Below are 21,626 nucleotides of genomic sequence, written 5' to 3'. Positions count from 1 at the left end.
AGTTATTCCACCAGAGATTTTGTTTTTTAATACTTCAGTTAAAATAAGCATAATTAGTGTCTTTTCATCTGCCACCTGCTAGCTACACCACCTGGTTCTCAAACTGTGAGCCGGACCCGGCTGGTGGGCATAGAGCCACTGCCAGAGGAAAAATATAGAGTGAAACTAAGCTGGATGAACGCTATTAATGTAGAGAAAGTAAACAAACAAGTTTGCAGATGGAGTCATGCGGACCTTTATTTCACTAAATGCTTTTTTCCATTAAGGATGGATAAAATGGTTTGGGTGTGGTGGGGTTGAACTTTTTCTTGTGTCCTGCAGGCAACAAAAGTTGCAGGTTTTTAACACATACACTCGCTGCAGGTATTTTAACAAATTTCTATTTCTAAGTGAAATAGAAACACACTTACCTACACTGGTTGGATGGTTGTAAAGTCTTTCAAACTCTTATCGCTCTGGTCTACATGAAACTCTTCCACATAACCATCCTAGGTGGACAGTTTGTTTGGGATCACCCTTCTTTCTTCTTCATAATAACCAAAAAGTACAAATGTACTTTGTAGTTTGGGTGGAAATTAGCTGAGATTTTGCAGCTTTGTAATGTACAAACACTTCAAACACACACAAACAGTAGCTATAAAAAGAAGCTGCAGTTGTGCCGCTGGGTGGTATTCGTTCAGCCTGGATTTAGATGCTTCACAGTGATGAAAATATGCATCCTTGTTAAAGATATTGACCACAATCATGCTCCAATCTGCCCACTGAAACTGCTGACAAAAGTGCCTCATGAGAGAATGAGTTGACTGTCAAGGATGAAATAGTGCTGCTATTTCCTATGTATTGAAATTGTAATTTATATAATTACTTTTATAAAGTCCTTACATATTTATGTATAGTCACTAGTGTGTTATTACAGTTTATTTACATGATATATACTTCTAAACCCACAGTGTCTATACTTTACATTCACTAAGTGTCCACTTTGTATTGGCTTGGATAAGAATTGCAGGTATATCTATATATAAATACTTGCTTAGACTTGATTTACTTTTTATGACAGTAAATATTCTTAAAAACACAACTTCCTAAAAGTCCAACCTTAGTTTGAGTGAGTAATGTGACGTAAAGCATACATATTTCTCATTGCTACCAGAACACAGAAGTGCCACCTGTCCTTACTTTGATCTCTCTGCTCTTTGGTAAGAATTCCTGCAGTGTGTATGTTTTGCAGTTGTCTTGCTGCAGTTTCGAGGTTTGGAAGAGGCACAGATCAGCATCAGATTTATACGGATGGTGTTATTTGATATTTGTCATCTTTTGTAGTCCACATTGCCTTTGCTGTTGACTTTGCTTTTTGTTTTATTGAGCAAAGGACACTACAGAGTGCCCCCGCTGCTGTAGAGGTCCTTTCGCCACCGTGTGACCAGTCAGCGTGGGTGTGTTCTCTTCTTTTACTCATGATATAGAATTTGAGGTTAGGTTAAAGGTTGTTATTCGGTTTGCAAATGTTTTCAGGCTACATACATATCTGTCTTTGTTCCTCTGGTCCCAACAGCAGCACACCAAATTTGAGACCACAGTTGGCCAGAAAGCTGATCTGGTGGTCAGCCGTTTCCTCGAAGTGACATAGTGTTTCTCTGATTGTTAACCATCCCCTCAGCCTGCTGGCTGCCAACCAGCGGATTGTGGTTTTTTGGAAAGAGCATTGACCAAAACAGCAGCATGAGCTCATTGCTGTAATAAGCCTAACTAGAAGTGAGTTACACATATGTATTCAATTGTTGGCCCTTCAGTAAGATAAGACTTTATTGTTGTCTTTTGTCGAGGATTGTATCCTTGCACAGTGGTTTTGATTAAAGAAAAACAAATGCACATTGTTTAAACTTTATAAATTCTTAAAAATGGATGCTGATTTAGAATTAGAGATATGAATTAGAGACACAGCGGACAGGAAGTAAGACTGGCAAATCATGTCTGACGGTGCTTTGACTCACGTTGAGGTCATACATGTGACAGATGGAAAATCACTTTGTAAGGTTTACTCACATTTTTAATTAAAGGCAAAAGGATTGACATCCAGGGACTGCACTGGCCACTCGCTTATAGGCTCACTTATAGGAAGATTTTTTCCGTAGTTCAGATCTTTGTGAGCTTTGGTACATCGTCCCACAGGATACAGCGTTGTACAGAGTTGTTCACGATTCTCTTTTATCCGTTACTAGTCTCTTTGATTCACAGTGACAAAGTTTAGCATTTCATCACATTCACCAAGAAAGCATAAAAAAATTAAGAATTTGAAAATGTTAGAACTTTCCACCTACCGTCAGGCCACATTATTCTTCTTATCTGTCATATATACACTTACATATTACATATGGCAAGAATTTTTAAATATTGAGGTCGGCATATGTGTAATTAATCCCACTGAGCAATAACCCAGGTCTCAGACTTGCTCTAAACACCGGGTTTCAGACGGTTTTGTTTTTTTATGTTTGGCTCTGTGTGATGTCAGAGAGAGTGGATATCCTCTTCTCTGACTTGCTCTTTAAATAATAGCCAATCAGAAGAAAGCTGGCTTAAAGGTAGGAAGAAGAAAACTTAAGCAATAAATGAACTGAATAGTAAAATATATTTTTTAAAAAAGATTATTTTGATCTCAGAATCAAAGCTTCTAGTGGAGTACTAGCTGGGCCTGGTTTTCCATTCTTTTTGTGAGTGAAGCTCCCAAATTAATATGTTTATTATTTTGGTTAGATAAAGAAGGAGCTCAGCTCTGAATGCTGATTGGACCATTGTCTGCCTTTTTTCAGATTATTGTCTGTGATAGTTGTCTTTATTGTCTGCCATCATCTGCGCTTGTTTGATCTTACTCTTCTCTTTCATGCAGTCCCTTCTTTCCTCTCATCTCTCAATAGCTTTTTTACTTATTATGTCTTTGTTTTCCTGTTTTCCTCTCATTCAGCCTGCGCTTCTTGTGTTAAAGCAGAGCTGACAAACACGCTGACACATGTCCCTCTTCCACTGTTTTTCCTTTTCTTTTTTCTGTAGCTTCCTAAGCCTGTGTTTTCCTAGATAACAATCTTCAGGATCTTTTCTTCTGTGCCTCTCCTCATTTGCTGTTTTCCTCCATGTTCTGTGTCCGCTAAGATGGTGCGATAAGAGACACCTGTTGAACTGCTTCAGCGCTCAACTGTTTGGGTGCGCGTGATCAGAGAGCAGGGCCGGGTGTTTGGGTGAAGAATGAACTTTAAAGAGCCTGGAAGACAAAGCAGAGTGTGGAAGCTATCAGGCTGAATAGAGCAGAGAATCTGTTGGTCTTTTAGGTCTGCAGAGCTCTTTGTAAATGGAGTCTGCTGTGTTGTGGCTACTGGGAGAACCAAGATTCTGTTATCTAGGGATTACCTCAAATCAGTGAGGTGAAGATTTTGGATAGAAGATGCACTAAATGGGAACTATCAGGATCATCTTTCTGAAGAATGCATGTGTGGTTTCAGGAGTTTCTGTGTTGCAGTGGAGATCAGCACAGGCTCCCTCAGCCAAAAACAAGAGGGATATTGTTGCTGTAGTGCATACTACATTAGGCTCTGTGGATACGCTTAAAGATATTTCACTACAACGTAAATATAGTTTAAACTACCAAATGTATTAAACGTTTCAAGATGAAATTCTTCTATTAAAAGCAGTAAAAGGCACAGGAACCAAACTAGTGTGTATGAAGTTTTTACAAAGCTGAGCAAACATACAGAGAAGAAGTTTTCATCATCATTCCACACACATTTGTGAACACCATCAGTGGCTTTATACTTGTTTTGAAAAGTCACTGGAAAGCATGATAAAAAGCACCCATTATACCCACTGTGGCATAAATATGGAGGCAGTCTCTCTGGAAGCTGCTCGCAGTGTTTATTCAAAATGTGACAAACGGTTGTGTAATGAGTGAAAGAGTGAAAGTCTGGCTCAAGAGCTTGTTTATTTGCGTACCTCCAAACACAGGCACTGCATGAACTTTGCATGAACAACTATTTCAGTTTTGCTAGCCCCACCCTACAATGTCTGTCCACACACACAGCTACACACACACCCACTTTGTTATGCTCTAGTCACACTAAAGAAAACGGTGGTTGTGGACCACAGCACGACCCAAGTTATAATGACGGTGTGCAATCAGCTTCTGATCTGGATGCCTTTTGAACGATTGGTTTGAAGCCGAGGGCCAGGTCTGCGATCACTCGCAGGCAGCTGTTGTCTTCAGAGTGGCTTTAGTTTGTCAAGATAACACAACCTCAAAACATCACAACATCAAAATGTCAGAATAAAAAACATAAAAAAGGAACGACAAGTTCATGCACTGTGTCTAAGGTCCACTTCACTGTGACATCATATTATTTATTATTTTGCAAGCAAAACATTTGACCATTATGTAACCATAATTCAGGGATGGATAAGAGATTGTGACCATATTTCACATTTGGTTAAACCGAGTGACACTGATCTTTGGTCCTCACCCATTAATTGCTTTCAAGGTATTCACTACATATACTATGAGTGAACAGGCATGGATATAAGCCTGCCTGGTTGTCAGAGGTATAAAACCTGCAAGGTGATAATTTAAGTTTGATTATCTGTGTTTCCTGATCCAATGGATTACCTTATCGGGGTCAGAGCATCTTGTCAAATAGAGGCTATCTTGTTTATTATCTACAGGTTTACTTGGCTAGATTAGCATGGCATTTAGTGTGGGGCAATAAACCGATACATATTAACACCAACCAATTTGCATTACAGCCTTTGTGCTCTCTCTCAGGGCTCGTCTTTGTCTGTTTCAGTGCACTTTTAACACCAAGTGTGTGCAATACTAATTAGCCCGTGATAACAAATACAGCTACAGATATGGATCTCTTTAGTGAAGCTGCAATTTGATGATATGTGAGTCAGAGACAATAAAAAAACACTTTTGGATTAAAATGTTTTGGGACTGAAAAGCAAATTGTGTGACTTTGAGTTGTCCTGATAGCATTCAGACACACTAAAGTACCAAATTTGAAGGCACACATATACTCATCAATGACTTCCTCCTCAGGTTGTCAGCGTCCCATTGGTCTGTCCAGAGGAAAGGCGAAGGTTTGTTACTATAGTGGCTGGTACTACTGCCAAAGCTGCCATCAGGACAACTCTTTCCTCATCCCAGCACGCCTGCTGCACAACTGGGACACCAGCAAGCACAAGGTATGAAAGCATACACACAGAAATATGAAAGAAAAAACAAATTTTTAATGCAGAATCATTAGAGGAGGGTCTTTGGGGCTTAAAAAGCCTTGTCATGTTTTAGCTTATAGTATACTGTAAGACTACTGTTAAAGATCTGCAGGTTTCCAGTAAGTACTGGAGAAAAATTGATCCTATCACATCTGTACGCTAAATATTAAGCTACTGCCAGAAAGCATGGTCTTACATTTGTGTTCAATATGGGATTATTTTTCAACTAGCCAACCATACTTCTTTTGCTGACTCCAGCCCCCCACATTATTAGCAATTAATAGAAAAAGCAGAAAATGGCTACTGTAGCTCTGGGCGGGGGGTAAATAAAAATTAGCCACCCAGGTTTTATCTTGTTCTATCTTGTCAAGCATTAAAGTCTGAGCTCAGGATTATCCCTCATATGTCAGTGGTCTTTGATGCAGTCATTTTAATATAAACTTTTCCAGGTGTCCAAACAGGCCAAGGAGTTCCTGGAGTTTGTGTATGAAGAGCCACTGCTGGACATCCAGCAGCTTAACCCCTGTCTGTACGAACACTGTGAGCCTCTGAGCACAGTCCTGCGTCTCCGTCAGCAGCTCCAGTCACTGCGGGCCTACCTGTTCAGCTGCCGAGCAACCGTTGCTGAGGACCTCAGGCGAAGGTATGAACACTGTGGGACTGAGATGCATTTCTGTAGCCCAGCAGTTATTTACTTTATGTGAACAGTAATGAGGAGGTACGCAAATATTTTACAAATTGAAATGTCTCGTGCTGATTGACCTGAAGAATTTTGCAAGAAAATTAAATTCATGTAATGTCTCTTAAATGCAAGTACAAGCCGATACCCCGACCCAGCCTTAACTCTTCACCCCTTGAAAGCCGACTAAGAGAAAGCCTTGAAGCCTTTTTCTGAACTGAGTGGTTTCTGTCATTTTTAAGGCCAGCTTATAGAAAAAAATGACTGGCTGTGAATCAGAAGTTAGTGAGGGTGGTCTCTCCCCGGAAAAGCCTGGAAACTACTCTAATGTAATATATACTGAGTTGTCAAAACTCATCATTATGAGAACTGGGGAGGTGGTCAAATGTCATGTTTATGGAGGAAAGAGCTAAGTTGTTTGAACTAACCGAGAAGCTTATCAAGTTATATGGCTAAATGTAAAGGAAGGAGGAAAACATGAGACAAAACACGAAAAAAAAGCTACAACTGACAGATTTTTTTAGGTACAAAGATGTTGTTGGTACAAAGCAGAGCAATAAATTTTGCTAAACTGATCCTTTAAGGAAGCTCTGCTCAGATGAATATGCAGAGATTATTTAAAAATAAATGTTCCACATCAGAAACCTTAATAATGCTTTATGACTGACTGTTATTTTCTCCTTGCGTGACGTGCACGTGCTCATATGTGTGTGTCTGAGTCCATATGTATATATTATCATAACTTTTATCTGCATGCATTCCTTTGTGTGTGTATAGACTGTTTATACATTAAAGACATGTGTCTGTGTGTGTATATGTCGATGTGTGTGATGGTCAGGGGGGACGACTGTTTATGTGAGTGGGATCACACACTGAAAGCCTTGTCTGTGCAGTGATGGATGCTCCTTGCCCCGGTCTGGTTCACTAACAGAGCATTCCTAATGGAGAAGCAGCACATAGATTTGTCATATTTTAATGTTGGCAACAAATAAGATGAAAGTCTATAAAAATATTTACATGTGGAGATGAAATGCATGATTCATCAGTTGGTTAGTGGGCAGAAAAACACTGAAATATGCATTCGGATCATTGATTAAGTGAGCTATAAATAGTTTTGCATTTAAAATCAAGAGGAAATTGTAATATGACTTATATTTTAATAGGGCAATTTAAATAGTGATCAACCCAAGTCTGCGTTTTCTTATAGTTTCCTAGCTGATTATTTACAGCAGAAACTAGATTTGATGGATGCTACAGTCACCATAATGCAATGTAAGCCCAACATTCATATAAATCTGTTTCTAACATTTTAAAATAGGAAATCGGGATCACAAACTCAACTTCCAAAAAAAAAAAAAAAAAGCATTTCAGTCATGCCGTAGTAGTCAAGCCGAGCAGCATCGTGGCGCTCTGTGTTTACTTCTGTCCCATTAGCTTGTGCCCCGTCACTTCCAAACACTGCAGGATTGATGAGGGCCATGGCGCTAAAACCTTTCCGTAGTCATTAGTTTATTTCAGGGGATCTGAAGAGATATGCCTGTTGCATGCAGCTAGACGGCTATGGAAACACAATCACACAAGGAACCACACGGGGCCCTCAAAGCTGTGTTTGTGGCCCTGTGCAGTGGTTCTCGGACACTATGAGAGGTTTGCACAGGAATCTTTGGCCCATGTCTGTGAAGGTTCTCAGTCATCCAGGTCATTGTAGTCAAAGGAACTTGCAAAGAAAAGCCATCTATGTCCACTGTGAGCGACCATCTTTGAACAGAGGCGGTGGTTTACGACACCAACTGTCTGCCATCTATAATCCAGTTTTGAGATCCCTCCCCAGACGCCTTAACGCCCACTCACATCCTGGGCCATCTGACCTCAGGAATTCGCATGATAAGGTGGGGCCAGGTTTCACAAAGAGCTCACCCGAAACTCTGGCTGATTGGGACCCACACCCAGTTTCACACCTTGGCTCAGGCGATTAGAGGATCATCAGGGGGTCCTTTTGTCCCTCTGTGGGGGGAAACTCCCACTAGGTTTAAATCTGGGACTCCCCACCATTTGACCTTAGAACTGAAGAAGCTTCTCGGATGAGAGATGAAACGTCTTCAAGCAACTCAAAGAAGTCCAGAATCTTTGGCCCACTTAATTTCCTCTTTATAGCGTTGCCTTGAGTATATTGAGTTGCCGGTTCATTTGTTTATGCACAATCCTCTTAAGAGCCCAACACAGCATTTAAGTCAGGTAAAGATCTAACTAAGGACTTTGACTGGACCACTGGGACTCTTCAATTTGTATTTTTTTTATTTTTTTTATTTCTGAGATTCTGTTGAAGATTTGCGTCTGTGCTTTGGATTATTGTCTTGTTGTAGGACCCAGTTTGGCCAAGCTTTAACTGTCAGACAGATGGCCTCACATTTGACTCTAGACCAGCGGTCCCCAACCTTTTTTGTGCCACGGACCGGTTTATACCCGACAATAATTTTACGGACCGGCCTTTAAGGTGTCGCGGATAAATACAACAAAATACAACTAGTACCGGTACCGAAAAAAGAAGATTTATTAATAACACACGTGAAAAGACCCAGGAAAACCAAGTTAACGATAAAAACGATAACAAAATAACGCTGAAAACCGATAAAAACCCTGAAAACCATACATTTCACACCTGAGCCTCAACTACTTACCAAACGACTCACGGACCGGTACCGGTCCGAGGCCCGGGGGTTGGGGACCGCTGCTCTAGACTACGTTGGTATACAGAGGTATTCATGGTGGACTCCATGACTGCAAGGTGCCCAGGTCCTGTGGCTTCAAAACAAGCCCAAATCATCACCCCTTCACCACAGTACTTGACAGTTGGTATGAGTTGTTTGTGCTCATATGCTGTGTTTGATTTTCACTAAATGTGGTGCTGTGCATTATGAGCACATTATTCTCCACTTTGCTTTCATCTCTTCAGATGTAAGTTTGCGATCCAAAGCAAAGCTTTCCGAGAGCAGCTCTCTTCTGGCAACCCTTCCAAACAGTCTTTTTTTTAAATTGTTGGTCATGTCTGCCCCTCCCTTCTTGCTCTGCCAGAAGTTTCTTCCTATTAAAAGGGGTTTTTTTTCCTTACCACTGTCACCATGTACTTGCTCATGGGGGGAATCTGATTGTTGGGTTTTGCTGTATTGTTATAGGGTCTGTGGTTTACTAACATAAAGTGACTTCAGACTGCTGTTATGATTTGGCACAGTATATTAATAAAACTGAATAGAATTAATTTTATTAATTCTGAGATGTAGCTTGCTTTTGTATTTTCTCTGAGCATTGCCTGATCTTACCCTGGGGTGAATTTGTTAGGACGTCCACTCCTGAGAAGATTGTGGGATTGAACACACTTGAATGCTCCAGACCGGCAAACTGCCAAAACTACTTTTATAGAGATCATCACACTTTCTGATGATCAGTTAATGAAATGCATTTGATTAGCACCACTTGGCTGCTACGTATTCTTTTGATAATAATACATTTTATTTATAGGCGCCTTTCAGACCCTCAAGGTCACCTTACAGTAACACGTAAACAATACCATAAAAAACATAAGAAAACTGTATATATAGCAAACATGGTAGATAAAATTTAGACATAAACAGTCATAAAAGTATAAAGTATGCAAGCAGTAAGGGTGTGCTTACTTTTTCCACAGGACTGCATGTGGACAGGACAGTGTGTTCTTTTTCCAATGTCTGTACACGATTAGGAAAACTAATGGTATTGTTTGCTCTTAAAATATGTTAATCATTGAAATAAACTCAAAATGGCAGAACACGTATAGATTTGATGTTCCAGTCACTATTTCATGATTCCTTGTGCTGCCACTTACCAGTGAAGAGTGATGTAAAGTTAAATAAGTTGTGGTGAAGAAGAAGAAACTCACAGGGGTAAAATGCAGACCACAGGTGAAAGCTTATGCTTATCTTTGGTTACACAGATAATTTTCCTTCATTGTATCAAGTAACATAGAATCTCTGTATCCTAATGCCTGGCATTATCGTATCAACATATCGATAGTACGCTTGTCTGAGAAGTGCTTTAATTCCCGTCTGTACATACAACATTGTGATGTCCTTCCTGACTTCAGTGGGGATGTCATGGAGTTACGTGCAGGTTGCTGTTCTTGCGTTAGTAACTCAGGAGGCTGTGTGATGGACAAAAATGTAAAGCTTCACGTAAGTTGTATCAGCACTTCCCTGACACTTTGTCAACATAAAAAGGCATCCAGAGGTTTAAAAGATAAGCTTGTTTTTGCCTCGAGATGCTGCTTTGTTTGCTCCATGTTGTAATTTGTTGGTTTGTCCACTACTTACACATAGGAACATACTCGTTTGCACAACTTCTTCCTACATCTGTACACAGACCTACTCGGGTCAGACCCACCTTCAGTACACAATAATAATCACTGAGGGATAACAGAATTTAATAAAAGGTGTGTCAGTCGGAGTGGAAATAGCCCAGAGGATATCGAAATAAAATATAGAATTAGATCCTATCAGGTCTTGCACAAATACTGTCAGTTGTTGGCATGTGTGTACATATGTGTACATGAATTTGTGTGTGCTCTTGCTAATCTAAAACATATTAGTTCTCAAGTCTTTTTATCAAGATCGGCACACACTTTGAGGGTGTGTTCATCCGCACATGGACGACACAATCAGAGTGTGTGTGTGTGTGTGTGTGTGTGTGTGTGTGTGTGTGTGTGAGAGAGAGAGAGTGAGAGAGAGAGAGAGTTTCTATGAATGCTGATGTGGTAACCATTGGTAATGTTCCAAACAGAGCAGTTTATCAGTGGTACCTATCACCATGAGGCGTCTACTTCACCCATGCACTCAACCTTATGTTTTAATGACACTCAGCACAGCTTTAGACATGATTTAAGGTGGTGCCATCCTTCTTAGAGGTCTGAGAGGAGGCCTCATAGCACACTCGTGTGTTTTTCTGATTCGTGAGGACATTTGTTGGCATAATCCCTCTGTAGCCCCTCACAGTAACCTTGAACATTGCAGCTAAATGTCTTATGTTCTCACTAAACACAACCTAATTCTAATCTTAAAGATTTCACATTTCCTCATCCAGCAACTTTAAACTAAAACAAACCAAAATAAATTGTTGGACCAAACACACACACACACACACACCTCACCACACCTCTGCCGTCTGTTTCGTCAAACACTACTGAAGGAAATGAGAAAGCTTTTGCCTCTAGATTAATATTATTACTTTGTTTAGCAATCACTGGACTGAATGGCTGGTGGTTAAACATTAAATGTGCTCATAATGGGCCCACAGATCTTGATCATTCTGTTCTTATTTATACACTTAGATGACTGAGTGTATTGCAGTAAAACTCCCTCACATGGTTTTATTAGAAGCCAGTTTAAGATTTAACTTGAATTCAGTTTGTGTGCAGTAATGCTAGTAATTGTTGCCATGACATAAACAATAGTTGGTTAATGTCATGGCAGTGGCTTTTTTATGATGCTGCAGGATTCTAAGTGTCTCCAGTGCAAAGCATACTGTGTGTTTTATTCATGCATCTTATAATTCATCAAAATGCTACATGACTAATATTAAATACTTTGAAGGGTCAGCAGTATAATCGCCGGTACCCCGTCTCAGTTTTGTATATTGTAGCATGTAAGTATCATAAATCTCTCATGCACGGTGTAAACAACATCAGGCTCTACCTTGCTGTGGGATGATCTTTGTGAGATTCATCACAAAGAAAACATTTTTTAAATCCAGATTTTCTCTTTTTTTCGTGGTCAAAAGAGAAGAGTTGGAGTATCAGCATCACTGACTGTTTAAACCTGATAAACTGTTTGTATAGAAAGTGACGGACAAATAGTTTTTTGTTGTTGTTCTTTCAACAGGATTTTCCCCCGGGAATACCTCCTACAGCACATCCACCTGTACTCCCTGGCTGACCTGCAGCAGGTACATGCACACATCCAGAGCTACATGCACACAGAATAGGATGCATAAACTGTGACTCTGTGTGACAGCATTGCTCTTCGACTTGGATCAGTCCTGTTTCTGTGTCAAGTATCTCTAATAATAATCAAAAAAAGCTACCACTTATGTGCCATCTGTGGAAATGCACGCAGCTCTCCTGCTCGCCGATAGATTCTGCTGCTGCAGGTATATGATAAACTCAGAATGTGTTCTTGAAGCTGGAAGCTACAAAATCATTTCAGCACCCATTAATATTTTGTTAAAACTCTGGATTGTGTTCAATAGTGGTATATTTGACTAAACCACAATGTTTGTAATAAACTTAAAATTGAGTAGAAGAAAGCATACAGTCCATCAACAGGCCACCTAAAATGTCAGCGCTGAACTGAGCTGCTTGCCACGTTTTTAAATTATGTATTTTTGTGTTTGAATACAAATTGAAGGTTTAATGTAGAATAAGGCATAAAGCATAGATTATAGGCTCGAATAAACTTAAATAAGCAAGTAAAGCAGCATTTGGTTTGTCAGTGTCTGTTAGAGAAACAGATTATGATGCTAAAAATTACATTTTCAGTCTGTGTCAATCGTAATATGGTGACCAGTGTTTGAAAAAACTCTTTTTTTTTTTTTTGTATGCTTCATTCATTGTTTCATTAGTCATTGGACGGTATGTTCCTTTATTATCAAGAGCACACAAACATTTGCAAATTTTAACGTCATAGCAGATAGAAGCTGTGAAAATGAGCTCATTTAGCGATCAAGTCTGCACATGTTCACCGCTCATACGACTCGGCTCAGAGATGGGTTTCATTCATTAACAAAGTCATACACTGAATTCCCAACGCAGGAGCTATTTACTAGAGCAGCAAACATGTATTAATCCACTACTAAAAATAGACCTCAGCAAGAGTCGATGAACTGCAGCTGAGAGCAGCAAACAGGGACGTGACTAACACATTGGTTTTTTCCTCTTTTCGTCCGATTTGCCAAAAGGTTGTGTTGCGTTTAAGTAAACACAACCTTTCCTTTGTTTCTTTGGCGAGTGTCCGTGTCATAACAGTGATAAGAAAGGGTGATATCCTCCAGCAGCCTCATTTGGAGACTTTAAGTATCCAGATTGAGAAAACAATGGTCTGGCATCTTATCCTCATGACTCTGCGTTATTACTCTGCAGTAACAAAGAGACTTTGGCATTTTAGTGAATCACCAGAGTTTCTCATTAAATTGCAAACGCTTATATCTGTGAATGAGTTTAAAAGTCGTCATGTCTTTTTGAAATTATCAATGAGGAGATTTTAAAGAGATTTGCATAGATTCTTTTTTTTTTCTTTATTGCTGCCTTTTTTAGCACAGAGTTGCCGGACTGAGTTGGGGGGGGGGGGGGGTCAGAGGAAAGCGACCACAAATGACTGAAAAGTTCTTTTGTTTGTCATTATGTTCATTATGTTGTACCCTGCCCCATTTTTTTTCTTTCATCCTGCTCTTACTCAGAGCTTGGCCACAGACTCTCACGGTGAAAGAGATTGGAGCCCCCCCTCCGCCTCCATCTCCACCACCTCCTCCTCCACTCCCACACTCTGTGTCTCTCTGCTTCACTAATTGGTCACATTCAGAATCAACAGGCAGAAAAACAAAGCGTGACATCCTTCCATTCTTCTAAACATCGCCTTGGCCTCACACACGCTCAGCACACATGTGTTGAGTGTGTGTGTGTGTCTGTGTGTCTTTTTCCTGCTTAAACTCTGATTTTCTGTCATAAACTCTAAACTGGGGATTTTGAATTAATTTCAACAATGTGTGTCTTTGGGAGAGAGTGCACTGCTCCCGCTCCCCCTCTCTCACCCTTCCTCCCACAGATTCTTGAGCACTCTGCCTCTTAATTGGTTTTCCATATTAACAAGCTTGTTTCTTTTGATTCGCCTCCTGAATAAAATGACACTCTTAATCAACGTGGCTTTTTTTGTTCCACCCCAGAGGTCAGTGAAGGCTCAACTCCCCTGGCTAAAGCCCGGGACACACCAGTCTTTTTTTTTTTTTTTTCTTTTTCTTTTTTTTTTTTTTTTTTAAACCTCCCAACAAATAGCCTCCACCCATATCCCCTATTAGAGACCCATTGGTTTTGTAGAAGCCATATGTGTTTGTCTAAGGATGCTCTGCACCATCCCTCTGCTTGCTTTAAGGATGGTTTCTAGGAAAGAAAAATGCTTGTGTGCACGCAGACAGCAGGCTTCCCACAGTGACACCCTGGCATTCCCTGTATGCCAGGCATGCCTCTCCACTCACACTTGTCCAGGCACACAGAGGCCTCTTGAGGAAGTGCTATATGTTCTCCGGAAGATTTCTCCTCATGCCTTTAATTGTAAGGGGAGCTTTAACCTCAAATATTCAAGCAATCCACATAATAAGAGCTATTTTTGTTAAGAGATTGCACAATGCTAATACTGGTCGCTATACAGTTTCTTAGACTATATGTGATGATTTATGATGTCTGTGGAGGTTTTTGAGTGGCAATGCCATGGGGCAGGTTGATAAAATGTATGTAATTAAAACACAGCTGCTATCTAGCTGTTCCTTGTGAGATTAAAATGTCAATCAAAGCCTATTTCATAGAGACCTGCAGTTGTATTAATCCCTTGTCATGGTAAATCTGGCTTTTGTTGTCCCAAACACTCCTAATAAAAAAGGTTAGCGGTAATTTAGAAACTGTGATCCATTACAATTTCTACAAATGTAGATTTTTAAAGGCTCCTGTTTCAGCGCATCTGGTTAAAGTTGATTTTTATTTTGAAATTCTTTTTTAAGTATCCGTTAAATTTAATGGATCTGTGTCAAAATATTAAGTGTTATGTCTTTATATTGTTGTCTATACCAGAGGTAGGCAACTCCAGGCCTCAAGGGCCACTGTCCTGCAGGTTTTAGATGTTTCCTTGATCCAACACAGCTGATTTAAAAGGCTAAATGACCTCTTCGACATGTCTCTAAGATCTCCAGAGGCCTGGTAATGAACTAATCATTTGATTCAGGTGTGTTGACCCAGGATGATATTTAAAACCTGCTGGACACCTTGAGGCCTGGAGTTGCCTACCCCTGATCTATATTCTTGTCTCTGTTGCGATTTCCCTTTAACAATCATCACTTATGGTGTGCATACGTTTGAAGATGCAGTATGTAAAACTGTTGGTTTTTAAGCCATGATTGATTGCCATGATGTTTGTTACTTCATTAGACGTCTGTGTGTTGTGTAGCAGAAATATAACCTGTAGCTAATGCTGGCCTGCACATCAACATTGGGGAAGTCTTTGTATTTATTTTTTTCGTATAGTCCATGGTTACTGTCAGTCATGTCAAGTAAGGGGGTGTCTGTCTCGGTGCGAGTGGCACTCTAGAGCCACACTAGAGTAAAATTAGGACAGCAACCTCCTTGCAACTAGAATTGGTAGCTGCCACATGATCACAACTATCAATGCAATCACGGGGGGGACAGACCGACAGCAAGTAGCTGAGGGTGCTGCCTGCTCAACCAACTGGTTGCCCAGATTGCAAGGCAGTTCACAGTTAGGAGGCAACCTGTCACAAACAATAATGGTCTAGCTTGGCTGACTGCAGTCACGCTTAGTTTTAGATTTGTGAGTAATTGTCATCTAGCTTATAAACGCAGACAGATTGAGTGCAACATGTTGGCAATCTGTGTGAGTCTGCACTCATGAGGTCTCTTTGGAGCAATGAGGTCCAATCTCACTTGGTTGTCCACTGTTTGTATTGTGGTCATATTCCTATTTAAAAGCAAAGTTGTGAAGCACCTGTGCCATTTTGCAGTTAAATGGCTGTCCTGCACCAACTACCTGACTATTGCTGGAGGAATTTCTGAATTTCTGTTTCAGTTCTATGAATTTGTAGCTGGATTCTTAATCTTAGTAATTCATATGAATCACAAACAGATTGAGTGTACTCGGCAACTTGAGACATTCAGTCACAAACTGGTTGCAGACTCATTCCGTCTTATTGTCGCCTTGATGCACCAAAGTTGCTTTTAAGACAGCACATGATTGTGAGGGATCACAGATCTTGTTTTTGTCTTCGAAGCTGTCAAAGGCAGCAAGATCAGTCTAGTGCCTCTCATGACGTCAAGGGCTCGAGGCTTTGTCCCCGCAGCAAGCCAAGGTGTGTTTCCTACGAGCAAATCAAGTAGCTTGGTTAATTTTTAATCCTTTAAGAGGCTAAATCATCTTTTTTCTACTATCGCTGTGTGCCTTAGTAGAAAATAAATAGAATGATGTCACTAAAGAGTAAAGTATTCTATTGTGCCATTAAGGTTGGATTTTTAAACTAAAAAGAAATAAAAGCATCAGAGAAACACGTTTCTTACATCTGCTCAACCAGAAGATTACTTGGAAGTCTGGGGATTTTAGGGGAATCTACTGAGAAGACAGACTCTACCATCCATACACTGACATCCAACATACGTCAGGTTTTCTGTGTGTGTGACACAGAGAGAGGAGAGAGGGTGTTATCCAAACAGATCTCACCCTGGTCTTTCCAGCCATGTAATCCCAGCTGGCTTTCTAGTGTCTCAATGGAGCTGCGGTAGTCTGTGTGTGTGTGTGTGTGTGTGTATGTGTGCGTGTGTGTGTGTGTGTGAGTGAGAGAGGAGGGCAGGCGAACGGCTGTTTAACAGCAGTTTTAGGGGATTAGGAGGTTTTGGAGCACAAAGACTCTGCATGGAGCAGAGAAAGAGGTTCAACTGGAGGGGGAGGAGTTTAAGAGGAGGGATGGAGGGAGAGGAGGTGAAAAGTGTGTGTGTTTTCTGGGAGGGTTTTTTGGAGGGAATGAGGGTTAAATAGGTGAATACTTCTACAGCATTGCTCTGTATGCTGAAATGAATTCTGATAGTGCTTCATGTTTTTTTTGTTAACTATAATCATAAGGACCTTTGCACAGTCACTGGTGTAGACGTTCATGGTGACTGGCTTGCTGGGGGATGGACTAGCAGCTTGTGAGCTGCCATTCAGTCTCATTGTTCTAGTTGGCAGTTCAAGCTATTAATGTCACTTACCTTAAGTATGAATTATGCTCAAATTCCAATTTTTAGACAGCACTTTTAACTGAATGGTTCCAGGTTTATTTATTGAAACTAAACTCAGGAACTAGTTTCTTTTGTAAGGAGGTGAAAAGGGAAACTAGAGAATTTTGATTTGAAGATAACTGAATGTACTGTACTTTATGTTCTTTTTAATAGTCCCAATAATTTCCCAGTTTGTTTTGCTCTGCAGTATATTTTTTGTATATTGAGACAGAAGTTGGTCGGTCCCTAAGCGACCATTAAAGACAGCTCTACTGGTTCACCCACACACTCTGGACGGTCGTCAATATTTGGCTTCATTGTTGTTCTGCCCAAGTTGGAAGTTCTAGTCTAAATGATTACCCCACAGTGACCTTGCTGGTCTCAGGGCTTTCGGTATAACTAATAGAAGTGTCGCTGTATATTTCTGGGAAGGCTTTGACAGCAGGGACCTAAATGTGATTAAAGTCACTGAGAAACCAGTTTGCTGTAATTCATTTGAAACAGTAATCGTTTTAAATGAAGAAACTATGGGCAAGAAATAGAAATGGATTTCCTTGTTTTCTTTACGTTGCCTTTATATTCTTCTTCTTGCATATTTATTTCTCACTCTACATCCATCCATCTTTCTGTGACTTCCTCTTTTCCCATCATCCCCCAAGAGAACCAGCCAGCCACCAGAGCTGTGCTGCCAGTCGTTTGATTCTGCCCAGTGCAATTATAGTGGGCCTTAATTACTGAGCTTGTCAGCCTCCATCAGGAGAGCCATTTGTCATGTGGACTGGGCTGGACCGGACTGAGCAGGCCTACTTAGGTTTGGTGTGGGGGGAGAGGGACACACAAATCTGTGTGCCACTCTTGGTACCTGTCCGCTCGTCTGTCCGTCTGGAAACATTTTTATTTTTTGACTGTTGTTGCGTTCTCCCTAACATTAACTTAGGCTGCATTTTGGTTCCACCGTTTTGGTACTCTTAACATTTTTTAAAAATCATGTCGATATCGTCATAATGTAAAGTGTATTTAAATTAGTTATTAATTTTCCTAATGTTTACGTTTTTTTTTTTTTTTTTTACTTGGATGTAATATTCTTTGACTCCTCTCGTGCTGCTTAGCTTAAATTCTTTCATTCCCTTTTCCACATCTAAAGTTCTCCCCGTTGAGTCTACTGGTCACAAGAAATTATATCACCAGTCTCGTACTTGTTTTTCTAAGATGGCTTCAAAAAGCCGAGCACCTGCATATAACCCACATTTTGTTCTCTTTCCCATGGACTGTATTTAAACGATGGACAAAGCCACAGTGAACTCACCCACAGGTTTTGTAAGCTACAATTTTCAAGCCTCACAATTAGCATTTCTGTGTTTTTTAAAACCAGATGTGAACATATTTGGATGGTAGAGCTGGGTGGTTATCAGCTGGTGGAAACAAAATGGAGACTTCTTGCACTACTTCAGCTACTTCTGGTGTGGCAGAGATGAACAAGGGTCTAAATAGGCTGAAGCTCCACAAATAATAGTGTATTATTTGATCAACATGATTTTTGGTGGGTTTTTTGTTTTGTCTTGTTTTTTTTAAGTACCATGTTGATCAAGTAAAACTGTTTTTCATACCAGAAGTGTTGCTGGAGCTTCAAACCCTTTAGAGCTTTGTAATCAAATATTGTTCTTTAATACAGTCAAACATTCAACAAGAGAAAAACAGCATACATAAAGATGTTTATTTCTGCTCTAAAGTTTTGAAGTTTTCTTCAACTGGTCATAACTTGAAGTGGCCAGTAAAGTTTTTGGTGGCATTTTTCAGGCCTGGAGGTTACCTCTCGACCTTTTTTTAAGATGGTAAAATTACTAGAATGAATCCTGTTGTTAGTTAAATATTGGTCCAAGGCATCAGGCTCGATTTCATCCAAAGACTAATCATTTTGTATTTTCTTTATGTTTGTAAAGGTACCCTATAGGTTTTTAAATCCATTCAACTTAATGAAAGTGTAGCAGTCTTTGCTTTGGTCCTGTGACTCAGTGCAGATGGAATCACTGTACCTCAGTGTGCTGGGTTTCCTCTGTGTAAGTGTGGTTTCTTCCTCCCCTCTACGTCTCTCATCCTCTCGTCCTCATCGTCTAACAAACAGCATGAAGGAGGTTATAATTGGCAGGTCCAGAGCTCTGCCAGGTGGAACCACTTGTATCTGAATACAGGCTCTCGCCCTCTCTCAAGATCTCTCTTGTATATTGAATCTGCTACTCTTTCTCTTACTTTCTACTCTGTTTTTTTCGATTAAATTTCTCCCTCTGTCTTACATATCCTGGGTTATTAAGCTTATAGCACTGTCTGCACTGTTAACAAGGTACAGCAAAGCTTGAAGCCATGTTGAGTTGTTATATCTGTTAAGAGTCTGTACACCCTTTCTGTGCAGTCTCTCATCGTCTATTCATGACTCCACAACTCGAGCCCCCCACTGCTAAACCCCCCATCCCTCAGTTCTTTAAGGAACTTGCCAAGCGTTGCCATCAAAAGTTGTTCACCTCATACACTGTTTGCCTTACTTCCTTTAGTTTCCTGTCTTGTTTTTCTGCCTTTTCAGCAAGCATTCAACTTTGTTTTGGTCCTTTTTGAATGTGGCGTCGCATTAGTTTCCTCATTTGTCATTTCCCTCCATTCCCCCATATTACTTTCAGACATGTCTTTGCCCCAGATCAACTGCACTTTCTAAAACTCAGCTGAATTTGCTAAACAATCTTGGGGGAAGCCAACACATCCTTGCCTCAAGATGATCTTGAAACATTTGAAGGGACCATTTTAAGAAAGTACTGCTAGGTAGAGGTTTTCCTTGGAGACGGCAAGTTAGGTCTCATAACCAAATGTTGCAATACAAAAACCTGCCTATGTTTACATACGCACATGGCGGCAACGCAGAATGAGAAGAGCGAAAGCGGATCGTTGAATGAAACAGATGAACCAGAATTGGTTTGTAAAAATGCTGCAGCTTCAGTGGTGTGGAACTGGTTTAGCTTTCGTCTGTCAGATACACAACAAAGCACATTTTTAGTAGAGCATGCAATTTGCAATTTATGTAATTACTATGCACTTAATGCATACATATTATTACAATTTGGACTATAATGGTTGTATTGATGTATAGGAACTTGAAATGCTCCCAAAAATGGCACTACAGCATGTAAAAATATAATATAAGCTGTGGCGGGCTTGGTTCTATAGTAGGTCTTAAAGGGTTAATAACTAAAGAGTTCACTAGTATAAAACTGGGGTATTTTACTGAAATCTGTGATTATTCATCTGTACGCATGATATTATGATGGGGGCCTGAGCCCCCTAAAGGTTAGATCATAGAAATGCCCCTGCCTTTCAGCAACCAAATCTGCATGAGCTACAGTGCTAGCTCCTGGCACATTAGCAGAGAAGTACAGCTGTTTGTCATCTGCATAGCAAGGATATGAAATGTCTTTGTCAGTCAGACATGTAAAGATACATATATTGGCAACCTTCAAACATTCCAGTAAGGAGGATGATGCTTCTCTGTTGGTAGACTGACTTAATAAAACTGCTATAATAATAATAATAATAATAATAATAATAATAATAATAATAATAAAAGCCTTCAATGTCATGTTTTATTTGATTACATTGTCCCTCTGTTTGTCCCTCTGTTCAGCACTTTGGCTGACACTTGATGTCTCTTAAATGTGCTATACAAATAAAGCTGACTTGACTTGATTGTCAAAATATTATAGTTTAAGCTGCTTATTATAAAATTGCTTTCTGAATTAGTTATATTAAGTTAAATGTTATCAAACACACTCATTAGGAATTTTGTTTAAACATTAAATGTATATGTTGAGCTATGATGCATGCTTTAGTACTTTTGATTTAGTTTTTACCTCGGTGTGTGTGACTAATACTTTATTGGCCACCCTAAAGATTTTCAACTTGTAAGAAAAAACTTAAAAAGGAAAAGATAAAAACAGACAAAGGAGGAGTTAGTGGGCTTAAAAAAGATAATGAAAGAAATCAGAAGAAGAAACATAGCAACTGTCACACTTATTGTTACATTTCATGTATTTCTTATGTCTCCTGCTGCTCATCTTTTTTATCCCTCACACCCGTCCATGCTTTCTTATCATTCTCTAGGTGATTGATGGAAAACTGGCTCCTTTCCTGTCCAAGGTGATCAAGTTTGCCAGCTCACATGTTTTCAGCTGCAGCTTGTGTCGAGAGAAAGGCTTCATCTGTGAACTCTGCCAAAACGGGCAGGTCATCTATCCCTTCCAGGAGAACGCCACCCGGAGGTACACATCCTTCGATAACCTTTCTACAAGTTAAACATGACTGGTTTTACATTTGGAAGATCAGCGCACATAACTGATAGTTTCCAGATAAATGTATTTAAAGTTGACTCAGTGGAGTCAGGAGACTTTATTGACTCAGTAATTGTTTTGAATCCAGAAATTGATTAAAAACAGTTTGCATGGGAGAAAGCGGGGTGAGCTGACACTTTGCTATCTGGAAATGAGGTGCTAACGTGTACGTGAGTTTTTGAGCACCAAGACTGAGTCTGCTGTTTGTTACTAACACTGGTTGGCATGAGAGCTGTGTGTGTGTGTGTGTGTGTGTGTGTGTGTGTGTGTATGT

General features: G+C 40.0%; 1 protein-coding gene across 8 annotated transcripts in view; it reads left to right on the top strand.

Annotated features, from left to right (window-relative positions):
* The window catches only part of plekhm3 (pleckstrin homology domain containing, family M, member 3), a 51,281-nt gene that overhangs the window by 22,599 nt on the left and 7,056 nt on the right, over window positions 1-21,626 (top strand). For all 8 annotated transcript variants that reach the window (XM_040034832.1, XM_040034834.1, XM_040034838.1 and 5 more), the window contains 4 exons: window positions 5,081-5,226; window positions 5,706-5,899; window positions 11,842-11,905; window positions 21,126-21,283. In XM_040034832.1, the coding sequence (XP_039890766.1) occupies window positions 5,081-5,226; window positions 5,706-5,899; window positions 11,842-11,905; window positions 21,126-21,283 (562 nt within the window). The remainder of the gene's footprint in view (window positions 1-5,080; window positions 5,227-5,705; window positions 5,900-11,841; window positions 11,906-21,125; window positions 21,284-21,626) is intronic.

Source organism: Simochromis diagramma, unplaced genomic scaffold (assembly GCF_900408965.1).
Source record: "Simochromis diagramma unplaced genomic scaffold, fSimDia1.1 OVJJ01000091.1, whole genome shotgun sequence".
NCBI classification, from domain to species: domain Eukaryota; kingdom Metazoa; phylum Chordata; class Actinopteri; order Cichliformes; family Cichlidae; genus Simochromis; species Simochromis diagramma.
This window is presented reverse-complemented; position numbering and strand designations above follow the sequence as displayed.